The 19,798-nt window shown below is 41.5% G+C and overlaps 1 protein-coding gene and 1 long non-coding RNA gene across 2 annotated transcripts in view; one reads left to right on the top strand and one right to left on the bottom strand.

The window, feature by feature from the left end:
- The first annotated feature begins 6,142 nt into the window (after positions 1–6,142).
- The window catches only part of ZFP82 (ZFP82 zinc finger protein), a 20,618-nt gene continuing 6,962 nt past the window's right edge, over positions 6,143–19,798 (top strand). The window contains exons 1-3 of the mRNA XM_032249422.1: positions 6,143–6,320; positions 14,884–14,970; positions 17,073–17,199. Of these exons, the coding sequence (XP_032105313.1) occupies positions 14,962–14,970; positions 17,073–17,199 (136 nt within the window). The 5' untranslated portion in view covers positions 6,143–6,320; positions 14,884–14,961. The remainder of the gene's footprint in view (positions 6,321–14,883; positions 14,971–17,072; positions 17,200–19,798) is intronic.
- Positions 17,234–18,118, bottom strand: LOC116530913. The gene is made up of 2 exons (XR_004260177.1): positions 17,632–18,118; positions 17,234–17,310 (listed from the first exon to the last, which is right to left on the bottom strand). It is a non-coding gene; the product is annotated as an uncharacterized LOC116530913 (long non-coding RNA).

Raw genomic sequence — 19,798 nt, 5'->3', positions numbered from 1 at the left:
AGACCATCCTGGTCAACATGGTGAAACCCCGTCTCTACTAAAACTACAAAAAAAAATTAGCTGGGCATGGTGGCGCATGCCTGTAATCCCAGCTACTCAGGAGGCTGAGGCAGGAGAATTGCCTGAACCCAGGAGGCGGAGGTTGCGGTGAGCCGAGATCGCGCCATTGCACTCCAGCCTGGGTAACAAGAGCAAAACCCCGTCTCAAAAAAAAAAAAAAAAAAAAAAAAAAAGAAAAGAAAGAAATAATGCAGGATGTCAGACTTATTTCTATCCAGGAATAAAACCAATTACGCCAGAAGTAATTATTACTCACCTTTCTCCTACTGAATTAAAATACTATCAGTTGTATATTAAATGCTCACATACATCTATTTCTGTTCTCTATATTCTAGCAATCCTTGACACTTTTCAGTAGCTTTTATAACTTAGAAATAAAGATGTATGTATATATTATTAATATATAGTTTGTTACTTGGAAATAAAGACATGTTTCTTCATGAGAATTTCTGAATTATTTTATTAATTTTCCAATAAAAACACATTAGGCTGGCCAGCTGAGGTGGCTCACACCTGTAATCCTAACACTTTGGAAGGCTGAGGCAGGTGGATACCTGAGGTCAGGAGTTCAAGACCAACCTGGCAAACATGCCGAAACCCTGTCTCTACTAAAAATACAAAAATTAGCCAGGCATGGTGGTTTGTGCCCATAATTTTACTTGGGAGGCTGAAGTAGGAGAATTGCTTAAACCCTGGAGGCAATGGTTGCTGTGAGCTGAGATCACATCACTGCATTACAGCCTGGGTGACAGAGCAAGACTCCATCTCAAAAAGAAAAAATACATTAGGATTATGTTTTGAATTTTATTCAGTTTAAAGTATCCCAAATGAATAAATAATTGACATTGAGTGGATATTCATTAACACATGTCTTGAGGTTTCTTTTATAACACTTCATCCTCCTTACCCTCTAATAATAACACCATCTACTGTAATGTCTCACAATACTTAAAATATGCTAGTAATATCTGAAAATGTAATCCATTAGGCTTCTGCTTATAAGGTGATAGATTCTTTAGAGCTTTATTGTTCTATAATCTGCAGATAAAGGTGACATACCTATCTCACTGAGGCTGAGGCTGGAGGATCGCTTTAATCCGGGAGGCAGAGGTTGCAGCAAGACGAGACTGTGCTACTGCACTCCAGCCTGGGTAACAGAGTGAGACTTCATCTTCCCCCCAAAAAAAAAAAAAAAAAGTTCATTATTTTTGTTTATGTTTGAAATTTTTTAAAAAATGTTTTCAAAGCCTGATTGCAAAAATCCACCTAAATGGGGAATCTATAGAACCTAAAATCAGAAATAAGACAAGGATTATCTTGAGACCAGGATGCTCACTATTGCTACTTCTATTTCACATAGTATTGGAGGTCCAAACCAGTGCAATAAGACAAGACAAAGAGATCACAGATATCCAGATTGGTAAGGAAGAAATAAAACTGTCATTATTTAATAAATATGACCTTCACTGCAAAAAACACAAATCTACAAATGTTAGAAATAATAAGATAATACATATAACAGTAATAAAAATGCCAAATGCATTTCTATATATCCCCCCCCCCCAAAAAAAAAAAAAAAAACCAATGCAAAAATTAAAAATAGGCTGGGTGCGGTGGCTCACACCTGTAATCTCAGCACTTTGGAAACCCGAGGCAGGTGGGTCACCTGAGGTCGGGAGTTTGAGACCAGCCCGACCAACATGGAGAAACCCCGTCTCTACTAAAAATACAAAATCAGCTGGGGATGGTGGCGCATGCCTGTAATCCCAGCTACTCAGGAGGCTGAGGCAGGAGAATCGCTTGAACCCAAGAGGAGGAGGTTGTAGTGAGCCGAGATCGCACCACTGCACTCCAGTCTGAGCAACAGAGCAACACTCTGTCTTGGAAAAAAAAATTATTATAGCTAGCCTAATATATATATATATATAATATATATATATATATATATATTATATATATATATACACACACACACAAAGAATATATAAGTAGAATTTCTGTAATTTTATGTTTAATTTATTGAGTAAACATCAAACTTTTCCCACAGCAGCTACAGCATTTTACATTTCCATAAACAATGTATGATAGTTCAAATTTCACCATATTCTCACAAACACTTATTTTTCCTTTTTTAAAAAAATTATTGGCCAGGTGCGATGGTTCAGGCCTGTAATCCCAGCACTTTGGTAATTATATATATATATATATAAATTATATATTTATTGCAGGAGATGTAGTTTGTTGCAGAACAAACTACTGATACATGTTATGCACTTTGGTAAGTGTGTGTGTGTGTGTGTGTGTGTGTGTGTGTAAAGAAAAATGTATATACATATTTTTTGGAGACAGAGCCTTGCCCTTGTCCCCCAGGCTGGAGTGCAATAGCATGATCTTGACTCACTGCAGCCTCCACCTCCAGGATTTAAGCAATTCTCCTGTCTTGGCCTCCCAAGTAGCTGGGATTACAGGCGCCCGCCACCACACCCAGCTTATTTTTGTATTTTTAGTAGAGACGGGGTTTCCCCATGTTGGCAGGTGGGTCTCAAACTCCTGACCTTGTGATCCTCCCACCTTGGCCTCCCAAAGTGCTGGGATTACAGGCATGAGCCACTGCGTCTGGCCACACACATATATGTCTTTTTAAAGACAAACTCTTGCACTGTTGCCCAGGCTGAAGTGCAACATTCCCTTACTGCAACCTCCTTTTCTCGAGTTTAAGGGATTCTCGTAGCTCAGCCTCCCATGTAGCTAGGATTACAGGTGCACACCACCACGCCCAGCTAAATTTTGTACTTTTAGTAGAGACAGAGTTTCACCATGTTGGCCAGGCTGGTCTTCAAATCCTGGCCTCAAGTGATATGCCCACCTCAGCCTCCAAAAGGGCTGGGATTACAGGTGTGAGTCACCACACCTGGCCCACTTATATATATTGATTATATACCTAAAATAATTGAAAATAAATGTTCAAACAAGGCGAAAACAGAAGAGTATTTAACCATATCACTGTAGAAAATGTTATTGAACATTCTAAGGAATGTACTTAATTGTCCTTTTTGTGTCTGTTGGTAGAAAAAGAATAAATATTAAACTCAGCTCAGTATTTCCAAAGTAATAAGAAACACTTTTACACATACGGATACTTTGGGAAACCTTGTTTCCACCACTATCTTTATTTACATTGAGTGAGTGACAAGGCTCTGTAAAGACACAAGAGAATTAATTGGACACTAGCAGGCAAGCACTGTAAGAAATCAGAGGCTGACTTCAAAGAAAACTCATTTATTGATAAGTTGTGTTATAATATTACCCCACCAATGGCTGGCCTTCATGGTATAAAACTTATACACAAAGTTTATGACAGCAGTATCACAATAGCCAAAAGGTAGAAACAATGCATGTCTGTCTACTGATGGATCAACAAAATGTAGTACATTCATACAATGGAATGGTATTCAGCTAGAAAAAGAAATATACAGCATGGATGAATATTCAAACCATTATGCTAAGTGAAAGGAGCCAGCCATAAAAGGGTACATATTGTATGATTCCATTTATATAAAGTATCTAGAACAGGCAAATCCATAGAGACAGAAAGCAGATTAGTGGTTGCCATGGCTGGAGGAAGTAAAGAATGGAAAGCAACGTAATAAATATGTGGGTATATTAGTTCGTTTTCACACTGCTGGAAAGAACTGCCCAAGACTGTGTAACTTATAAAGAAAAGAGGTTTGACTCACAGTTCCTCATAGCTAGGGAGGCCTCAGGAAAGTTACAATCATGGCGGAAAGGAAGCAAGCGCATCTAAAATGGCAGCGGCGGCGGGGGGAGGGGGGAGAGACAGAGAGAGAAAGAGAAAGAGAGAGAGAGAGAAAGGAGGAGCTGTCAAACACTTATAAGATCATCAGATCTGGTGGGAACTTACTATCACAAAAACAGCAGCATGGGGGAAACTGCCCCCAGGATCCAATCACCTCCCACCAAGTCCCTCCCTCAACATGGGGGATTATGAGGATTACAATTTGAGATGAGATTTAAGCGGGGACACAGAGCCAAACCGTATTAGTGGCTTTTTTGTTTTTGCTTTACTTCACCACTTTTTTGTTTTACTTTACTTAGAAAGTGTATGGGGCAGGAGTCTAAACCATACTCTGTGGGAGCGAAGTATACATATTTTTTCCCAAGTTTCAAAAAATAAGCCAGGTGTGATTGCTTATGCTTGTAGTCTCACATATTCAGAAGGCTGAGGCAGGAGGCTGGCTTGAGCCTGTGAGATTGAGATTGCAGTGAGTTATGATTGGCCACTGCATTCCGGCCTGGGCGACAGAGCCGAGACCCTGTCTCAAAAAAAAAAAAAAAAAAAAGGCTGGGCGTGGTGGCTCACGCCTATAATACCAGCACTTTGGGAGGCTGAGGCAGGTGGGTTACGAGGTTAAGAGATCAACACCATCCTGGCCAACATGGTGAAACCCCATCTCTACTAAAAATACAAAAACTAGCTGGGTATGGTGGCACATGCCTGTAATCCCAGCTACTTGGGAAGCTGAGGCAGGAGAATTGCTGGAACCTGTGAGTCAGAGGCTGCAGTAAGCCAAGATTGCAAGATTGCACCACTGCACTTCAGCTTGGGCAACAGAGCAAGACTCTGAAAAAAAAAAAATATATATATATATATATATATATGAATCATTCTTATTTCCTTAGTTGTACAACAACTGGTAGTAGGACATATTTGGCCTGCAGGATATAACTGCTCTAAAAGAACTGCAATCTAAAATTTCATTTACTAGCTTTGTTGTAACAATTTTAAATTAGTTTTATAGCAACTAACAAATTAATAAATTATTAATATAAATATATAAATATTAATAACAATATATGTTGATATTGATAGGAACCAAGATTTCTGTTAGAGAAAATAAGCATGAGTATAGAAGGCAAGAATAAAACCCTGTTTTAGTCTTTTAATGTTAAATTTAAATGAAGGAATATGAACTTGTGCTTTGGGTCTCAAGTTTCTTGCCCTGCTTTAATAAAGGGAAAAAAGTGACTGATCTAAAACCCAAGATATCTGACTCCCTAATCCTGAACTGTCTGATCTAGCCATACTGCTGCTTTTATTTTTTCTTAATCTAGGTCTTCTCAAATCTTCTCCCCCTTCCTCCTCAAAATCCCAAAGAAACAAGTAAAGGCCACTCATCGGAATCTGGGGCAGAAGCAAATAAACTACTCTATGCCAGGAATCTCCTTTAAAATCTTAATCTAAAAGTTATGCTCATTTACATTCTCCCCAATAATAGGCCTGTGATTAAATGCAAAATAAATACGTAATTTTAAAAAAAAAATCCTCTTTTCACCAAATCCTGTAGTCAAGCTGATGCTCTTGAGGATGCAACATTCCCCTCTCTGTTTCAGAGTTGAGGAGAGCGAGGCTCTGTTAATTATCCAGTCACTTCGTCACAGCCCCGCAAGCACACACCCACCACACAATCAGGGGCGCCATTTCTCAGACACACACTGACTCACATTCACGGTCTCCAGATAAGGTCGGAGAAGGAAAACAAACATCCCCCAAACCGCGACACAGTAAGGTTTATTGTGGGTTATAGACGCGCTCACAGAAACACAAGCCTACGCACTCAGTCAGCCCGGTGATCTCACAGGCGCCCACGGCGCACTCAGTCCTACGGAGCTCGACTTAATTCCAGTCACACAATCTCAGTCACAAACCACATCCTGGTCGCCCCCGAATCCCTCGAGTCACACCAACTCAAATCCCAACTAGCCACACTCACTGAAAGAATCCCACCCAGGACCGCGCCAGGGACAGACTTGCAGGGCCGACCTCGCTCACAGAGCTCCGCAGTCGGCCCGATGGAGAAGCAGTTGCCCTTTTTTTAACGCACCAGCCATCTGTCCCCGCTCCCCTCCAGGCCCTGCCGCGCCGTCCCCAGGTGCTAAGGGACTCCAAGCGTAACCTCGCTGGGACCGACCTGGCTCTGGCTCCGGCTTCGGGTTCCCTCAGAGCCCGGGGTGCACCAGTGAGCAGTCGGCTGCGCCTGCGCACTCCATGAACGCACTCGGCCCTCCCAGCAGCCCCCGCGCGCAGCCAGTTAAGGCCGGGGGATTGTGCCGCGAGCCGGCCGCGGCTCCCTCTGTTCCGCCGGGCATCGCCGCGCCTCGGGTTCGCGCCCCGAGCGAGCAGTCCTTAGCCCAGAGCGTCGGTCCTGGCCATCCGCAGAAAAAGCACTGCGGCCCAGCGGGTAAGGAGAGGGAAGCGGGGCCATTGCAGCACCGCAGAGAGGCGGTAGCCGGCGCCTCAGGCCCGGGTGTGTGTGTGGTGGGCTTGACGGGGCTGGGGCTGGGACGTGATGGCGACTGTGCGGCTGACTTGGGTGCAGAGCCTGTTGTGTGAGCGAAGGTTGTTGTGGCCCTGGAGTGCGTGACTGACCCCAGCATCCTCTACCCTCTGGCCACACCGGGCCCAGCTGCAGATAAACGGCCCCTGGTCAGTTTCTGCGCCAGAAAGGACTCACAGCAGAAAGGCTCCGATTAGGCCGGACCAAGTGGCTCATATCTGTAATCCCAGCGCTCTGGGACAGCGAGGCGGGAGGATCGCTGGAAGCCAGGAGTTCGAGACCAGCCTGGGCAGCAAAGCGAGGCTCTCGTCTGTACCAAAATTTTAAAAAACGAGCCGTGTGTGTGGCGCGCTCCTGTCGTCCCAGCTACTCGAAAGGCTGAGGCGGGAGGATGGCTTGAGCCTAGGAGGAGTTCGAGGCTGCAGTGAGCTATGATCGCGCCACTGCACTCCAGCCTGGGCAACAGCGAAACAAGGCTCAGACCTGACCTTGGCCTAGGAATGTTACAACTGAACGAGCTCCCGCTCCCGCCCAGTCTGGCTCCTGGAGGGACCACCACACCACCTCCCTGCGGACCTGGACCCATGCACGTGCACTCACAGCTCTGAAGAGTCCAGCTGCAGGTTTTAGAAGACAGCGTTTCTTCCAGGAAGCTATTGTGAACTCCAATTCTAGCCCCGGGCATCCATGACCCTGGCCTTTCTTTCTTTCTTTTTTCTTTTATATATATTTTTCATATTGTTTGCTGAGAGACCCTGGCCTTTCTTTGATACTGGGAAGAGTTAGCAACACCCTGTCTTATGTTACTGTAGTTATGTATGGACGGGCGGTGGTGGCATTGTGCCCTAATTTAGCCATGCGAGGCTGGGCTGCAAGAAAAGCCTGGTTCCCTTCTTAGCCAGTCCTGCCCAACTCTTTAAGAAAAGGGGTCTGGGGGGAGGAGAAATGAATTGCTGTTGCCTGTTTAAGTTAAGGTGGAGACAAGTGGGTGTTTCTGATTTCCTCTGTGAAATGCATTTTTATTTCTTAGGACATGAGAATATTTGTTTCATTCTCCATGAATGTCCTGTCCATTGAGCTGATACCTAGGTCCCCTCCCGAAACTCTGTATGCACATAGCCATTTGGTAAATGTTTTCCTTTACTTCTGTGGGCCTTTTCATTACTATGTGTAAAGCTCTTAGAACAGTTCCTGATACTTCGTTAGTACTTAATATTAACATATAGCTATTTATTCTTTTTTTTTTTTTTTGAGACGGAGTTTCACTCACGTTACCCAGGCTGGAGTGCAATGGCGCGATCTCGGCTCACCGCAACCTCCGCCTCCTGGGTTCAGGCAATTCTCCTGCCTCAGCCACCTGAGTAGCTGGGATTACAGGCATGCACCACCATGCCCAGCTAATTTTTTGTACTTTTAGTAGAGATGGGGTTTCACCATGTTGACCAGGATGGTCTCGATCTCTTGACCTCGTGATCCACCCGCCTCGGCCTCCCAAAGTGCTGGGATTACAGGCTTGAGCCACCGCGCCCGGCTGCTATTTATTCTTAAGTGGTGATTTGGGGCAATTCTACATCAGCCGTCTACAGATGGAGGGGAAATGAAAATACTAAGCCAATTGTGATGGATATTTCCTAGTATAAGATAATGACCCTGAAGCTTAAATAGTCTGAACAGGAATTTTTTTTTTTTTTTTTTTGGAGACAGGGTATCACTCTGTCACCCAGGTTGGGGTGCAGTGGCACAATCTCCGCTCACTGCAACTTCCTCCTGCCGGATTCAAGCAATTCTCATGCTTCAACCTCCTGAGTAGCTGATTACAGGTGTGTGCCACCACGCCCAGATCATTTTTGTATTTTTAGTAGAGATGGGCTTTCGCCGTGTTAGCCAGCCTGATCCCAAACTCCTGGCCTCAAGTGATCCGCCCGCCTCAACCTCCCAAAGTGTTGGGATTACAGGCATGAGCCACCACGCCCAGCCCAGGACAGGAATTCTTAACCAGAAGTAATTTGAATTCTTTTGGGGATTTCAGGGGAACACTCTTTGAAATTGTACATAAAATTGTTATAGATATCTGCTAATATGCCACATTTCTGGGGAGAAAATATATAATGTAATGAGATTATCAAACATGGCCCAATAAAATTCAGATCTACTGGCCTAGAATCAAAGTCTGTAACATTTGAGGATGTTTTTCAATGTTGGACACAAAATTAGTGTCTAACAGTAGGAAACGATTAAATAAGCCACACTCCATGTGATGCAGCTTTTTGCCATTAACAAATACTATATTAATTATAAGAAGGAAAAATGCTTGTGATCAATGTTGATGTTAATTAAGCAATAGTCAGTTTTGAGCAAGATGACTTATGAAAACTTTAATCATGTATGAATCTTTTAATAAGCTAGAGATTTATAAAACATTTTGCAAGGATTATATATAATGTAAAACTAGTTTCTTAGTGGAAAAAAAGTCAGAGATAATCTGTTGTTTACCACACTGTTCTGTCTGCTTTGGTATACTTTTACTGAATTTGGGAATGTTGCTTGATTGTGTTCATTCATAGAAGAATCTTGATAGTGAAAATAGCCCATCGTTTTGATGAATAGTAAAAGAACTGATGGGTGTTATTTATTTGTGCCACCGGATTTTTTCCCCAAACCCATTCATGTCACAGATTTATTGAATCACAATTTTCTTAACAACTAAAAGATATTCCCTGTTCACAACTCTGTTTTTAATTTTATTTGTATGCAAATAGTTTAATTGGCTAGGTGAGGTGGCTCAGGCCTGTAATCCCAGAACTTTGGGAGGCCGAGGCGGGCAGATCACCTGAGAGCAGGAGTCTGAGACCAGCCTGGCCAACATGGTGAAGCCCCTTCTCTACTAAAAATACAAAAATTAGCTGGGCATGGTGGTGCATACCTGTAATCTCAGCTACGTGGGAGGCTGAGGCAGGAGAATTGCTAGCACCCAGAAGGCAGAAGTTGCAGTGTGCTGAGATCATGCCATTACACTCCAGTCTGACTGACAGAGTGAGGCTTTGTCTCAAAAAAAAAAAAAAAAAAAAAAAAAGGAAGTCCTGGTTTAAGCTGTCACCTAATTTTAGTACTATTCAGAACAGATTTTCTCCATCCGCTACTACCCAGTCATCTTCAATCTATAAGAAGAAAATTTAAGTTGCCTATAGTTTCACCATCCAGAATAAATACTACTATTTTAATGTTTGTTTTTCCATTTTCTTCTGTGCACTTGTGCATATGTGTTTGTTTTCCAAAATAGAATCACAACAATTGATCATTTAAGGAGACAAAGACTTTCCAACACTTTGTTTGAAAAAGGAAAAAGATGTCAGGTGTGGTAGCTCATTTCTGTAATCCCAGCACTTTGGGAGGCAGAGGTGAGTGGATCACCTGAGGTCAGGAGTTTGAGACCAGCCTGGCCAACATGGTGAATCCCCATCTGTACTAAAACTGCAAAAATTAGCCAGGAATGGTGGCAGATGCCTGTAGTCCCGGCTACTAGGGAGGCTGAGGCAGGGAGAACTGCTTGAACCTGGGAGGCAGAGGTTGCAGTGAGCTGAGATTGTGCCACTGCATTCCAGCCTGGGCAACAGAGTGAGACTCCCCATCTCAAAAAACAAAAGAAAAAGGAAAAAGGAATCTAGTGAAGCCATAGGTTTTATTATATTTTTATGCCTGTATGGTGTAAAGGGCAGTGCAGTGGTTCTTCTTTAATTTGAAAAAGCTTTCAAGAATTTATACCTTCTAAGATTATGGGACCATCGATTAAACAGTTACCTGGGCAAATTATCAAGTAAGATATCTCTTCAGAATTAGAAATTTATTTTCTAGTAGCCTAAGGATTCTTCTAAGGACAGGTTTATATATGTATAACAGGAAAAAAAGTGGTAATAGCAATATTTAGACATACTGAACAGAAAAACTTGATTGACTTTTAAAAAATGCATTTAATATGATGTCTTATCAAAGCAAAATTCTTGAGCTGGTTTTATGATATGGAATGGTGTCCCTTTGGAGCTACTAGGGATGGAAAGCAAGAGGGTCCTTGCTCTACTTTTTTATTTCTGTGAATCCTTTTTTAATAATATTAAGAAGAATTACATTTTCAAGCCTAGTTTTAACATTTATCAGTTAGTGTTTTAAGAGCAATGCTGGAAAATCTCAAGAAATTTTTAGAGAAAGGGACTACTATTAAAATGGTTAAAGATAATTTATCAGCAAAGACCAAATTTTTAAATTGAAAATTACTGACAATAATTTTAAAATAATGGAATGAGGGGTATGTAATGTTTTTCACTGAAATTTAATTTAGTCCTTGCAGTAAGCCACTTCAAGTGCTTTATGTATTATGTTCTTAACCTTCACAACCCTATAGGGTAGGTACTGTTATGATTCCCCAATTTATCTCTGAGGAAACAGAGACACTGAAAATTAACGTGTCCAAATTCTCACAGTTAATAATTGTCAGAGCTCAAATACTGACAACAAAGCCTGTATTTTTTAATAAATGAGAGTCTGCCACCTCCCAACATTGTGCATATTCTTTTAGTCTGCCTGCCATACCTAGTAATTGATCATGAATATCTTCCTCATTAACTAATATGGACCAATGTCATTAATAATTGCATAGTAATCTATAATATAGTGGAACATCATTTATTCAACTTGTTGCCTACTGGTAGGTATTTGATTTCGGGTTGTCGTAAATTACTTTTTTTTTTTTTGAGGTGGAGTTTTGCTCTGTCACCCAGTCTGGAGTACAGTAGCGCAATCTCGGCTCACTGTAACCTCTGCCTCTCAGGTTCAAGGGATTCTCCTGCCTCAGCCTCCCAAGTAACTGGGATTACAGGCACATACCACCACACCCAGGTAATTTTTATATTATCAGCAGAGATGGAGTTTCATCATGTTGGCCAGGTTGATCTCAAACTGCTGACCTCAAGTGATCCACCCACCTCGGCCTCACAGAGTGTTGGTTATAGGTATGAGCCACTGTGCCCAGCCAACAAATTATTCTTTGATGAGCTCTCTTGCAACACATCTTTGTATAATTTTACAAATATTTCCTAATGATAAATTCCTAAAAGTGGAATTTCTAGGTTGAATTATGAGACATTTATAAAATACTCAAAATATGCCAGATCTTGTGCCAGTCCTTGGGGGAAATACAGTGACCAAAATGACATGGTTGTTATCCTTAAGTTATTATTTATCAAGGTAGATAAGCCTATGCAAGAATAAGACTCAGATAAGTGAGGTAAAGGTCATTGAACAAGTTAGATGGCATGGCTTGAGAGGTCATGGGAAGGAGACATCTGATTATAGCAGGCATTGTCAGGTTATGACAAAATGATACCAAACTCATGGGGTTGCTATGGGGTAATGGATTTTATATGATAAGCATTTGCCTTACAGTTTTTATTCTCATGATGTTGATGCAAACTGAGACGAACAAGACAAGAAAATTCAGCAGCTCCTAGGAGGGCCTCATGGCTAAAATAACTTTCAAAAGCAAAACAAATGCTTGGTCAAGAAGTCATGAGAAATAGCAGCAGTGGAATAAGGCATTAATTGAAGATGTTTAGCCATGTATGTTGGCAGAACTCCAACATACATGAACACACTTAGAAATCATAGAGTTGGTTCAGATCTTGGGACCTGTAATCAACAAAAGCAGTAAAAACATAGCAGCTGTTTTTAGGATAGTGTGTTTTTTTCTCCAAGTTCAAGAGATGACTGTTTTTTAAAAGTATCTCTTTAACCTATGTAAAGAACGTTTTCCACTATACAAAGTTAAAATATATATTTCAAATATGTATGTGGCCATGTAGAATTGTGAAGTAAATGTAAGCAAAAAGAAAATCAAGATCACTATCTGTTGATGCCTGTCGGTGCTTCTTTGTGCTGATTGGTATGTATGCTTTACAGATGTCCTCATAGTGTTCATTTTATTTTTCTAAGAGGTTATATATCTTGAATATTTTATATATCTTTGTATAGTTTCTAAAACTTAGCACTTACAGATCAATACACACATATATTAGCCGGGTGTGGTGGTATGCGCCTGTAATCCCAGCTACTCAGGAGGCTGAGGCAGGAGAATCGCTTGAACCTGGAAGGCAGAGGTTGCAGTGAGCCTAGATCGCACCATTGCACTTAGCCTGAGCAACAGAGCAAAACTCCGTTTAAAAAAAAAAAAAATACATATATACACACACTCCCTCTCTCACATACACACGTGTTTTTGCCGTACCTGAACAGGATTATACTACTCACAACTGTTTGTTACTACATTCTTCACTCAACAAACTATGCTGAACATATTTCCATGTTTCCAGTTAAAGATCTACATCATCATTTTAAAATGGCAATAGTTTGTTTTACTCTGTTGATGCTTTGTGATTTATTTAACCTGTTTTCTATGGAAGGACATTTAGGTTCTTTTCAGCTTTATTTCATTATGAACAATATTTTTTTTTTTTTTTTTTTGGTTTTGGTTTTGTTTTTTTTTTTTTAGACGGAGTTTCACTCTTGTTACCCAGGCTGGAGTGCAATGGCACAATCTCGGCTCACCGCAACCTCAGCCTCCTGGGTTCAGGCAATTCTCCTGCCTCAACCTCCTGAGTAGCTGGGATTACAGGCACACGCCACCATGCCCAGCTAATGTTTTGTATTTTTTTTAGTAGAGACAGGGTTTCACCATGTTGACCAGGATGGTCTTGATCTCTTGACCTCATGATCCACCCGCCTCGGCCTCCCAAAGTGCTGGGATTACAGGCTTGAGCCACCGCGCCCGGCTTCATTATGAACAATGTTAACATACTCTTACACATACCTTTGATCATATTTACAATTATTTTCTTTAATCCCCAAAGTAGAATTTCTGAATCAAAGAGTATGCATGATTTAAATGATGCTTGTACATACTTTAAAATCTACACAGTCTGCAGTATACTGGTAGAATGTTCATTTCCTCTCATGCTTGATAATATGGGCATCAGTACTCAGATGCCTGCTGGTGAGTTGTGTTTATTTTAGTGAATCATGCATGCCAGTTTACACTCACTGGAATAAGAAATTCTGGGTTTCAGAGACAAAAGCTGGAGTTGAAGGAAAGCTGACTCTGTAGTTAGAAAAATGATTCCAAATGCAGCTTTGCTACTCATAAACTGCATTTCTACAAGTGATTTTATTTCTCCTTATGTGAATTTCTGATCCATTGTGTGGATAGAATAATTATTGTGCTAAAGAGTAATCCTGAGGATATAGTTAATATATATAAAACACCCAAGGGCACACTGGCTCATGCCTGTAATCCCAGCACTTTGGGAGGCTGAGACGGGCAGATCACAAGGTCAGGAGATTGAGACCATCCTGGCTAACAGGGAGAAACCCCGTCTCTACTAAAAATACAAAAAATTAGCCAGATGTGGTGGCACATGCCTTTAGTCCCAGCTACTCAGGAGGCTGAGGCAGGAAAATCACTTGAACCCGGGAGGCAGAGGTTACAGTGAGTCGAGATCGCGCCGCTGCACTCCAGCCTGGCCTACAGAGCAAGTCTCCATCTCAAAAAAAAAAAAAAACACTCAACATATGGGAACTCTTGATATACATTTGTTACTGTCAAATGACCAAGAACATGAATCCATGCCTCTTCAGCCTAGGTTATAAGAAAGATATTGGCAAATGAATCCTTTCAGAAAACAATGTGGATGATTCTGACTGGAAATAGATAGTGATGAGCCCAGAGGGTTTTAGAAGTTGTTCTGGCTGCAAGCAGGGCTGCCAGTGCAGCAATTTTATGGTGATAATGGCTGCCAGGCTTGGTCCTTATGGATTTCTCTCTTTGTGTCTGGTGAATCTAAACAGGCCTATGACACTTTGAAGAAGGAAGATTGTAGTTTAGATGATAACAGCCCCGGCCAGGCGCGGTGGCTCACGCCTGTAATCCCAGCACTTTGGGAGGCCGAGGCGGGTGGATCACGAGGTCAAGAGATCAAGACCATCCTGGTCAACATGGCGAAACCCCGTCTCTACTAAAACTACAAAAAATCAGCTGGGCATGGTGGCGCGTGCCTGTAATCCCAGCTACTCAGGAGGCTGAGGCAGGAGAATTGCCTGAACCCAGGAGGCGGAGGTTGCGGTGAGCCGAGATCGCACCATTGCACTCCAGCCTGGGTAACAAGAGCGAAACTCCGTCTCAAAAAAAAAAAAAAAAAAAGATGATAACAGCCCCTTATCAACCCTGGAGTTAGCAAGGGATGAGACTTGTCCAGACTCCCTCAAATCTCCCTCTCTCTCTGCCTACGTGTGTGTGCACACGTGTGTGTGGAGTGGGGGGCTGTGATAGAGAGATTAAAAGAGAGGGGAAAGGTCATAGTAACTCAAGTCATTTGGGGATTCCTGAGGTCCATCTGCTCTCATGGTCTTGTTTTCTTCCCCCTAGATTAGCCTCTGTGGACTCGGTGCTTCACCCAGCAAGTAAACGCCAAGGAGGACTGACCAGTTTTTGAATTTCTATACCATGGCCCTTGTAAGTTTATTTTTTTTCTCCTTCTGGGAATACCAGCATGTTAAGGTCCTATGACCATTTTTTTATCCTGAAACTTCCTGTCAGAGCTCTATCCAAGAACCTTCTTCCATATCCAGTGGCAGGTGAACCATAAGGCTTGTCCTATGAACACTCTTTATTCCAGTCATTGTTCTTGTATTTGTTGAACAAATCATTCAGCGTCTCCTATATTGTTCAGTCTTCTGCTTTTAGCTACAATGGAGGAAAAATGAAATCTTTTTTTTTTTTTGATTTTTTTGAGACGGAGTTTCACTCATGTTACCCAGGCTGGAGTGCAATGGCGCGATCTCAGCTCACCGCAACCTCCGCCTCCTGGGTTCAGGCAATTCTCCTGCCTCAGCCTCCTGAGTCGCTGGGATTACAGGCACACACCACCATGCCCAGCTAATGTTTTGTATTTTTAGTAGAGACGGGGTTTCACCATGTTGACCAGGATGGTCTCGATCTCTTGACCTCGTGATCCACCCGCCTCGGCCTTCCAAAGTGCTGGGATTACGGGCTTGAGCCACCGCGCCCGGCATGAAATCCCTTTAAGTATTTGACCAGTCTTTGTGAGCTGATAAGAGAGGATGGGCCCATTTAGCCAGTCATAGGAAAACTGAATCTTTCCAGACTTGAGTTTTCCAAGTATGTAAGATAATGGTTGTGGCTGGGCATGGTGGCTTACACCTGTAATCCCACCTATTCAAGAGGTTGACATGGGAGAATTGCTTGAGCCCAGGAGTTCGAGGCTGCAGTGAAGCTGTAGATGTGCCACTGTACTCTAGCCTGGGTGATAGAGAGAGACACTGTCTCTTAAAAAAAGTTAACAAAAAGCTAAGAGTTGTTGTTAGTTGGCCTCAGCTTCAGTATATGGTAAGATCTCATGCTCTGTGAGTCTTCTAGGACTGAGTAGGGGTGTGGCTAGGTCTTACATACAGAGAGATCAGAGATCTTCTCTTAGAATTCCTGAGTTATACCCAGGAACAAGATTCCATTTTTGGTTGAACAGGATGTGCTGATCTAGAATGACATCTTTGCAGTGCTGGATTATCCTGTATCAGTATCCTTTAACTCAGGAACAAGGAAGGCATATGGGAAAGGATGGAAAGTGATAGCATGTGAGAAGATAATCCAGGTGCATAAGTAGTCACATTGACTCCCAGAATTGAGGAGAATCTTAAGATATTGTCTAACCAGAATATCTAAGTATAGAAGAATGATTAAGTCTTATATATGCATTGTATAGCCTATTATCCAATCAATTTTTAACAGTCATAATTAGGAAAAATGCTTAAGATCTACTTCTAGGATAAACTTAGGAGACATTCTCTAATTGCATTTAGATCCTTTTCTAAGATAAAGATATTATAGGGAGGGAGACAAAATAATCTGTTCTTTAAGGAGAAAGGGATGGAAGAACTCACCTTTCTTGGGAATTTATGAGGGAGACATAGTAGGCAAAGGCTTATATACAGTATTTCATTTAATTGGAAAACTGATTTTCTTTCCCAGACATGCCTGGATTATTAAGATTTGCCAGAGTGCGTTAAGAGGCTATGTCTGTAGCAACAGGATCCTTCAGGAACCCAGGCATTTTGCTTCAGGCACACTCGTTTCCTGACTGGCTGTGTTGTAGGCTTCCAGCCCAAGCCTGTTTACTTGCCATATGGTCTACTTCCTGCAATATCTTCTTCCCTCTTTTCTCCTTCTATCTTTTTTTGTTTGTTTGATTGTTTGACCTGGAGTCTCGCCCTTGTTGCCCAGGCTGGAGTGCAATTGCGTGATCTCAGCTCACTGCAACCTCTACCTCCCAGGTTCAAGTGATTCTCCTGCCTTAGCCTCCCAAGTAGCAGGGATTACAGGCGCATGCCACCACACCTGGCTAATTTTGTATTTTTAATAGAGGCAAGGTTTCTCCATGTTGGTCAGGCTGTTCTCAAACTCCTGACTTCAGGTGATCCCGCCTGTGTTGGCCTCCTAAAGTGCTGGGATTACAGGTGTGAGCCACCACATCCATCTCTCCTTCTATCTTAAAATACATTTTCTCCCATTTCAGTTATAATATGTGGTTGTCATTTCAGCGATCAGTGATGTTCAGTGATATATCCATAGACTTCTCTCCAGAAGAGTGGGACTGCCTGGACTTGGAACAGAAGGATTTGTACAGAGATGTGATGTTAGAGAACTACAGCAACTTGGTCTCACTGGGTAAGGTTATTTGCTTCTAGGAATTTAGACTGTGTTCTCTGTAACATCAGCTTTTCCTCTAGAAATTCCAAGAGTACTTTTAGGAAACTATCTAGATTTCTGTTCCACTTTCTTTTTTTTTTTTTTTTTTTTTTTTTTGAGACGGAGTTTCGCCCTTGTTACCCAGGCTGGAGTGCAATGGCACGATCTTGGCTCACCGCAACCTCCGCCTCCTGGGTTCAGGCAATTCTCCTGCCTCAGCCTCCTGAGTAGCTGGGATTACAGGCACGCACCACCATGCCCAGCTAATTTTTTGTATTTTTAGTAGAGACGGGGTTTCACCATGTTGACCAGGATGGTCTCGATCTCTTGACCTCGTGATCCACCCGCCTCGGCCTCCCAAAGTGCTGGGATTACAGGCTTGAGCCACCGCGCCCGGCCCTTCTGTTCCACTTTCTAAAGGGAACACTTTGAGCTTTATTTCACTGGAAGTGAGCACTTTCATTAAGCACATTTACCTTCCTCATCCTTAAGTAGCCGTTGGGCCTTCCTTAATAATAAAGGGGCTGGGTTTGAGATCTTTGTTATTTGTAGCCTTACCAGTGTCAAAGAAAAGAAGTTTTTCACTTTGTTTTTGAATTCAGAATTGATTTAGATGTTTTGTTACTTGTTGGTATATTACTTGTTACTTGTAAGGGAAATAGCTAGATCCTGTTTATTGAATTTTCTCTATCAAGAGAATACATATGATTTATGTAGTGGTAAAATGGATGATTTATTTACAATTCAAGAGGACTCATTCCTTTCATTAATAAACATACTCAGTTTTACCTACTTTTATGATTGAAAATTAAAAATCCAAGAATTTTGTTCATGTGTTTTATTGCACAGCAAGATGACTATATTTAATTGTATACTGTATATTTCAAAACGGCTACAAGGGAGTTTTTTTTTTTTTTTAATTTATTTTCTTGCATTTTAGGTTTTGGAGTACATGTGAGGAACATGCAAGATTGTTGCATAGGTACACACGTGGCAGTGTGATTTGCTGCCTTCCTCCCCATCACCTATATCTGGCATTTCTCCCCATGCTAACTCTCCCCAACTCCTCACTCCCCTGCTGTCCCTCCCAAGGGAGTGTTTTTAAAGTCCTCACCACAAAGAAAAGAAATCATAGATACTTGAGGTGATGAATATGCTAATTACCCTGATTTGCTCATTCCACAATAACATGTATCAAAACATCACATTGTAGCCTATAAATATATACAATTATTAGTCGAAAGACAAAATAATTATTATTGAGTATATGGAGAAACTGGAACCCTCATACATTGCCAGTGGGAATGTAAGATGGCATAGATATGATCCTATAATTCTTCTCCTAAATGTCTACTCAAGAGAAATAAAAACGTGTCTATACAAAGATGTGTAAGTATTCACAGCAGTATTGTTCACAATGTCTAAATAAATGGATAAATGAAATGTGGCAGTCATACAATAGAATATTGTTCATGGAAGGAACAAACTACTGATGCATGTTATGGAATGCAAGAATATCAAAAACGCTATGCTAAGTGAAAGAAGCCAGATGCAAAAGGTTACATATTGTATGATTCTATTTATATGAAATGTCCAGAAAAGGCAAATCTGTAGAGCCAAAAAGAAGATCAATGCTTGTCTAGGGCCGGGAGTAGGAATGAAGATTGACTGCCAGTGACCAGCAGGGATGGTTGGGGGAATCATGAAAATATTCTAAGTTTGAATTATAGTGATGTTTGCACAGCTCTGTAAATTTACTAAAAATCATTGAATTGTACATTTAAAACAGGTAGATTTTATGCTATATAAATTATATTGCAATAAGGCTGTTACAATCCAGAAACTTGGCCAGGTGAGGTGGCTCACATCCATAATCCTAGCACTTTGGGAGGCTGAGGTGGATCATGAGGTTAGGAGTTCGTTTGGCCAACAGAGTGAAACCTTGTCTCTACTGAAAAAATACAAAAAATTAACCAGGTGTGGTGGTGTGCGCCTGTAATCTCAGCTACTTGGGAGGCTTGAACCCAGAAGGCAAAGGTTGCAGTGAGCCGGGGGCAAACCACTGCACTCCAGCCCCGGGGGACAGTGTGATACTCCCCCCCCCAAAAAAAAAAAAAAAAAAAAAAATCCAAGAACTTTACATTTAACATTGTTTGAATATCCAAGTCATAATAATACATGTCCCAGGAAGCTTCTTATTTTTTCTCTTACCAAATAACAATAACCAATAGCTAATGAAATACAGTGTTTGGTATATACTCTAGACAGTGTGTAGATACAGACATACTAATATAATCTTAATACTCATGTAAGATAGGTACTATGATTATCCCTATTTTATCAGGAAGGAAAAGGTAGCATAGAAGTAACTTGCCCAAGGTCACACAACTAGGTTGTGGCTCAGGCAGGATTTGCACTCGACAGTCTGTGATCTCAACCACTATTGCCTCTGAAAAAGAAACACTTCTGTGAATATAGATTTTAGAAAGATTTTTTTATTCCCTCTCTAATCTCTAATGCGTAACCTTAATGTAAATGTTTTTTTGTTTTGTTTTTTTTTTTTTTTTTTTTTTTTTTT

Source organism: Sapajus apella, unplaced genomic scaffold, assembly GCF_009761245.1.
Source record: "Sapajus apella isolate SASKATOON/1434 unplaced genomic scaffold, GSC_monkey_1.0 scaffold68, whole genome shotgun sequence".
NCBI classification, from domain to species: Eukaryota; Metazoa; Chordata; class Mammalia; order Primates; family Cebidae; genus Sapajus; species Sapajus apella.
The sequence above is the reverse complement of the archived record's forward strand: the minus strand, read 5'-3'. Positions and strand labels throughout refer to the sequence as shown.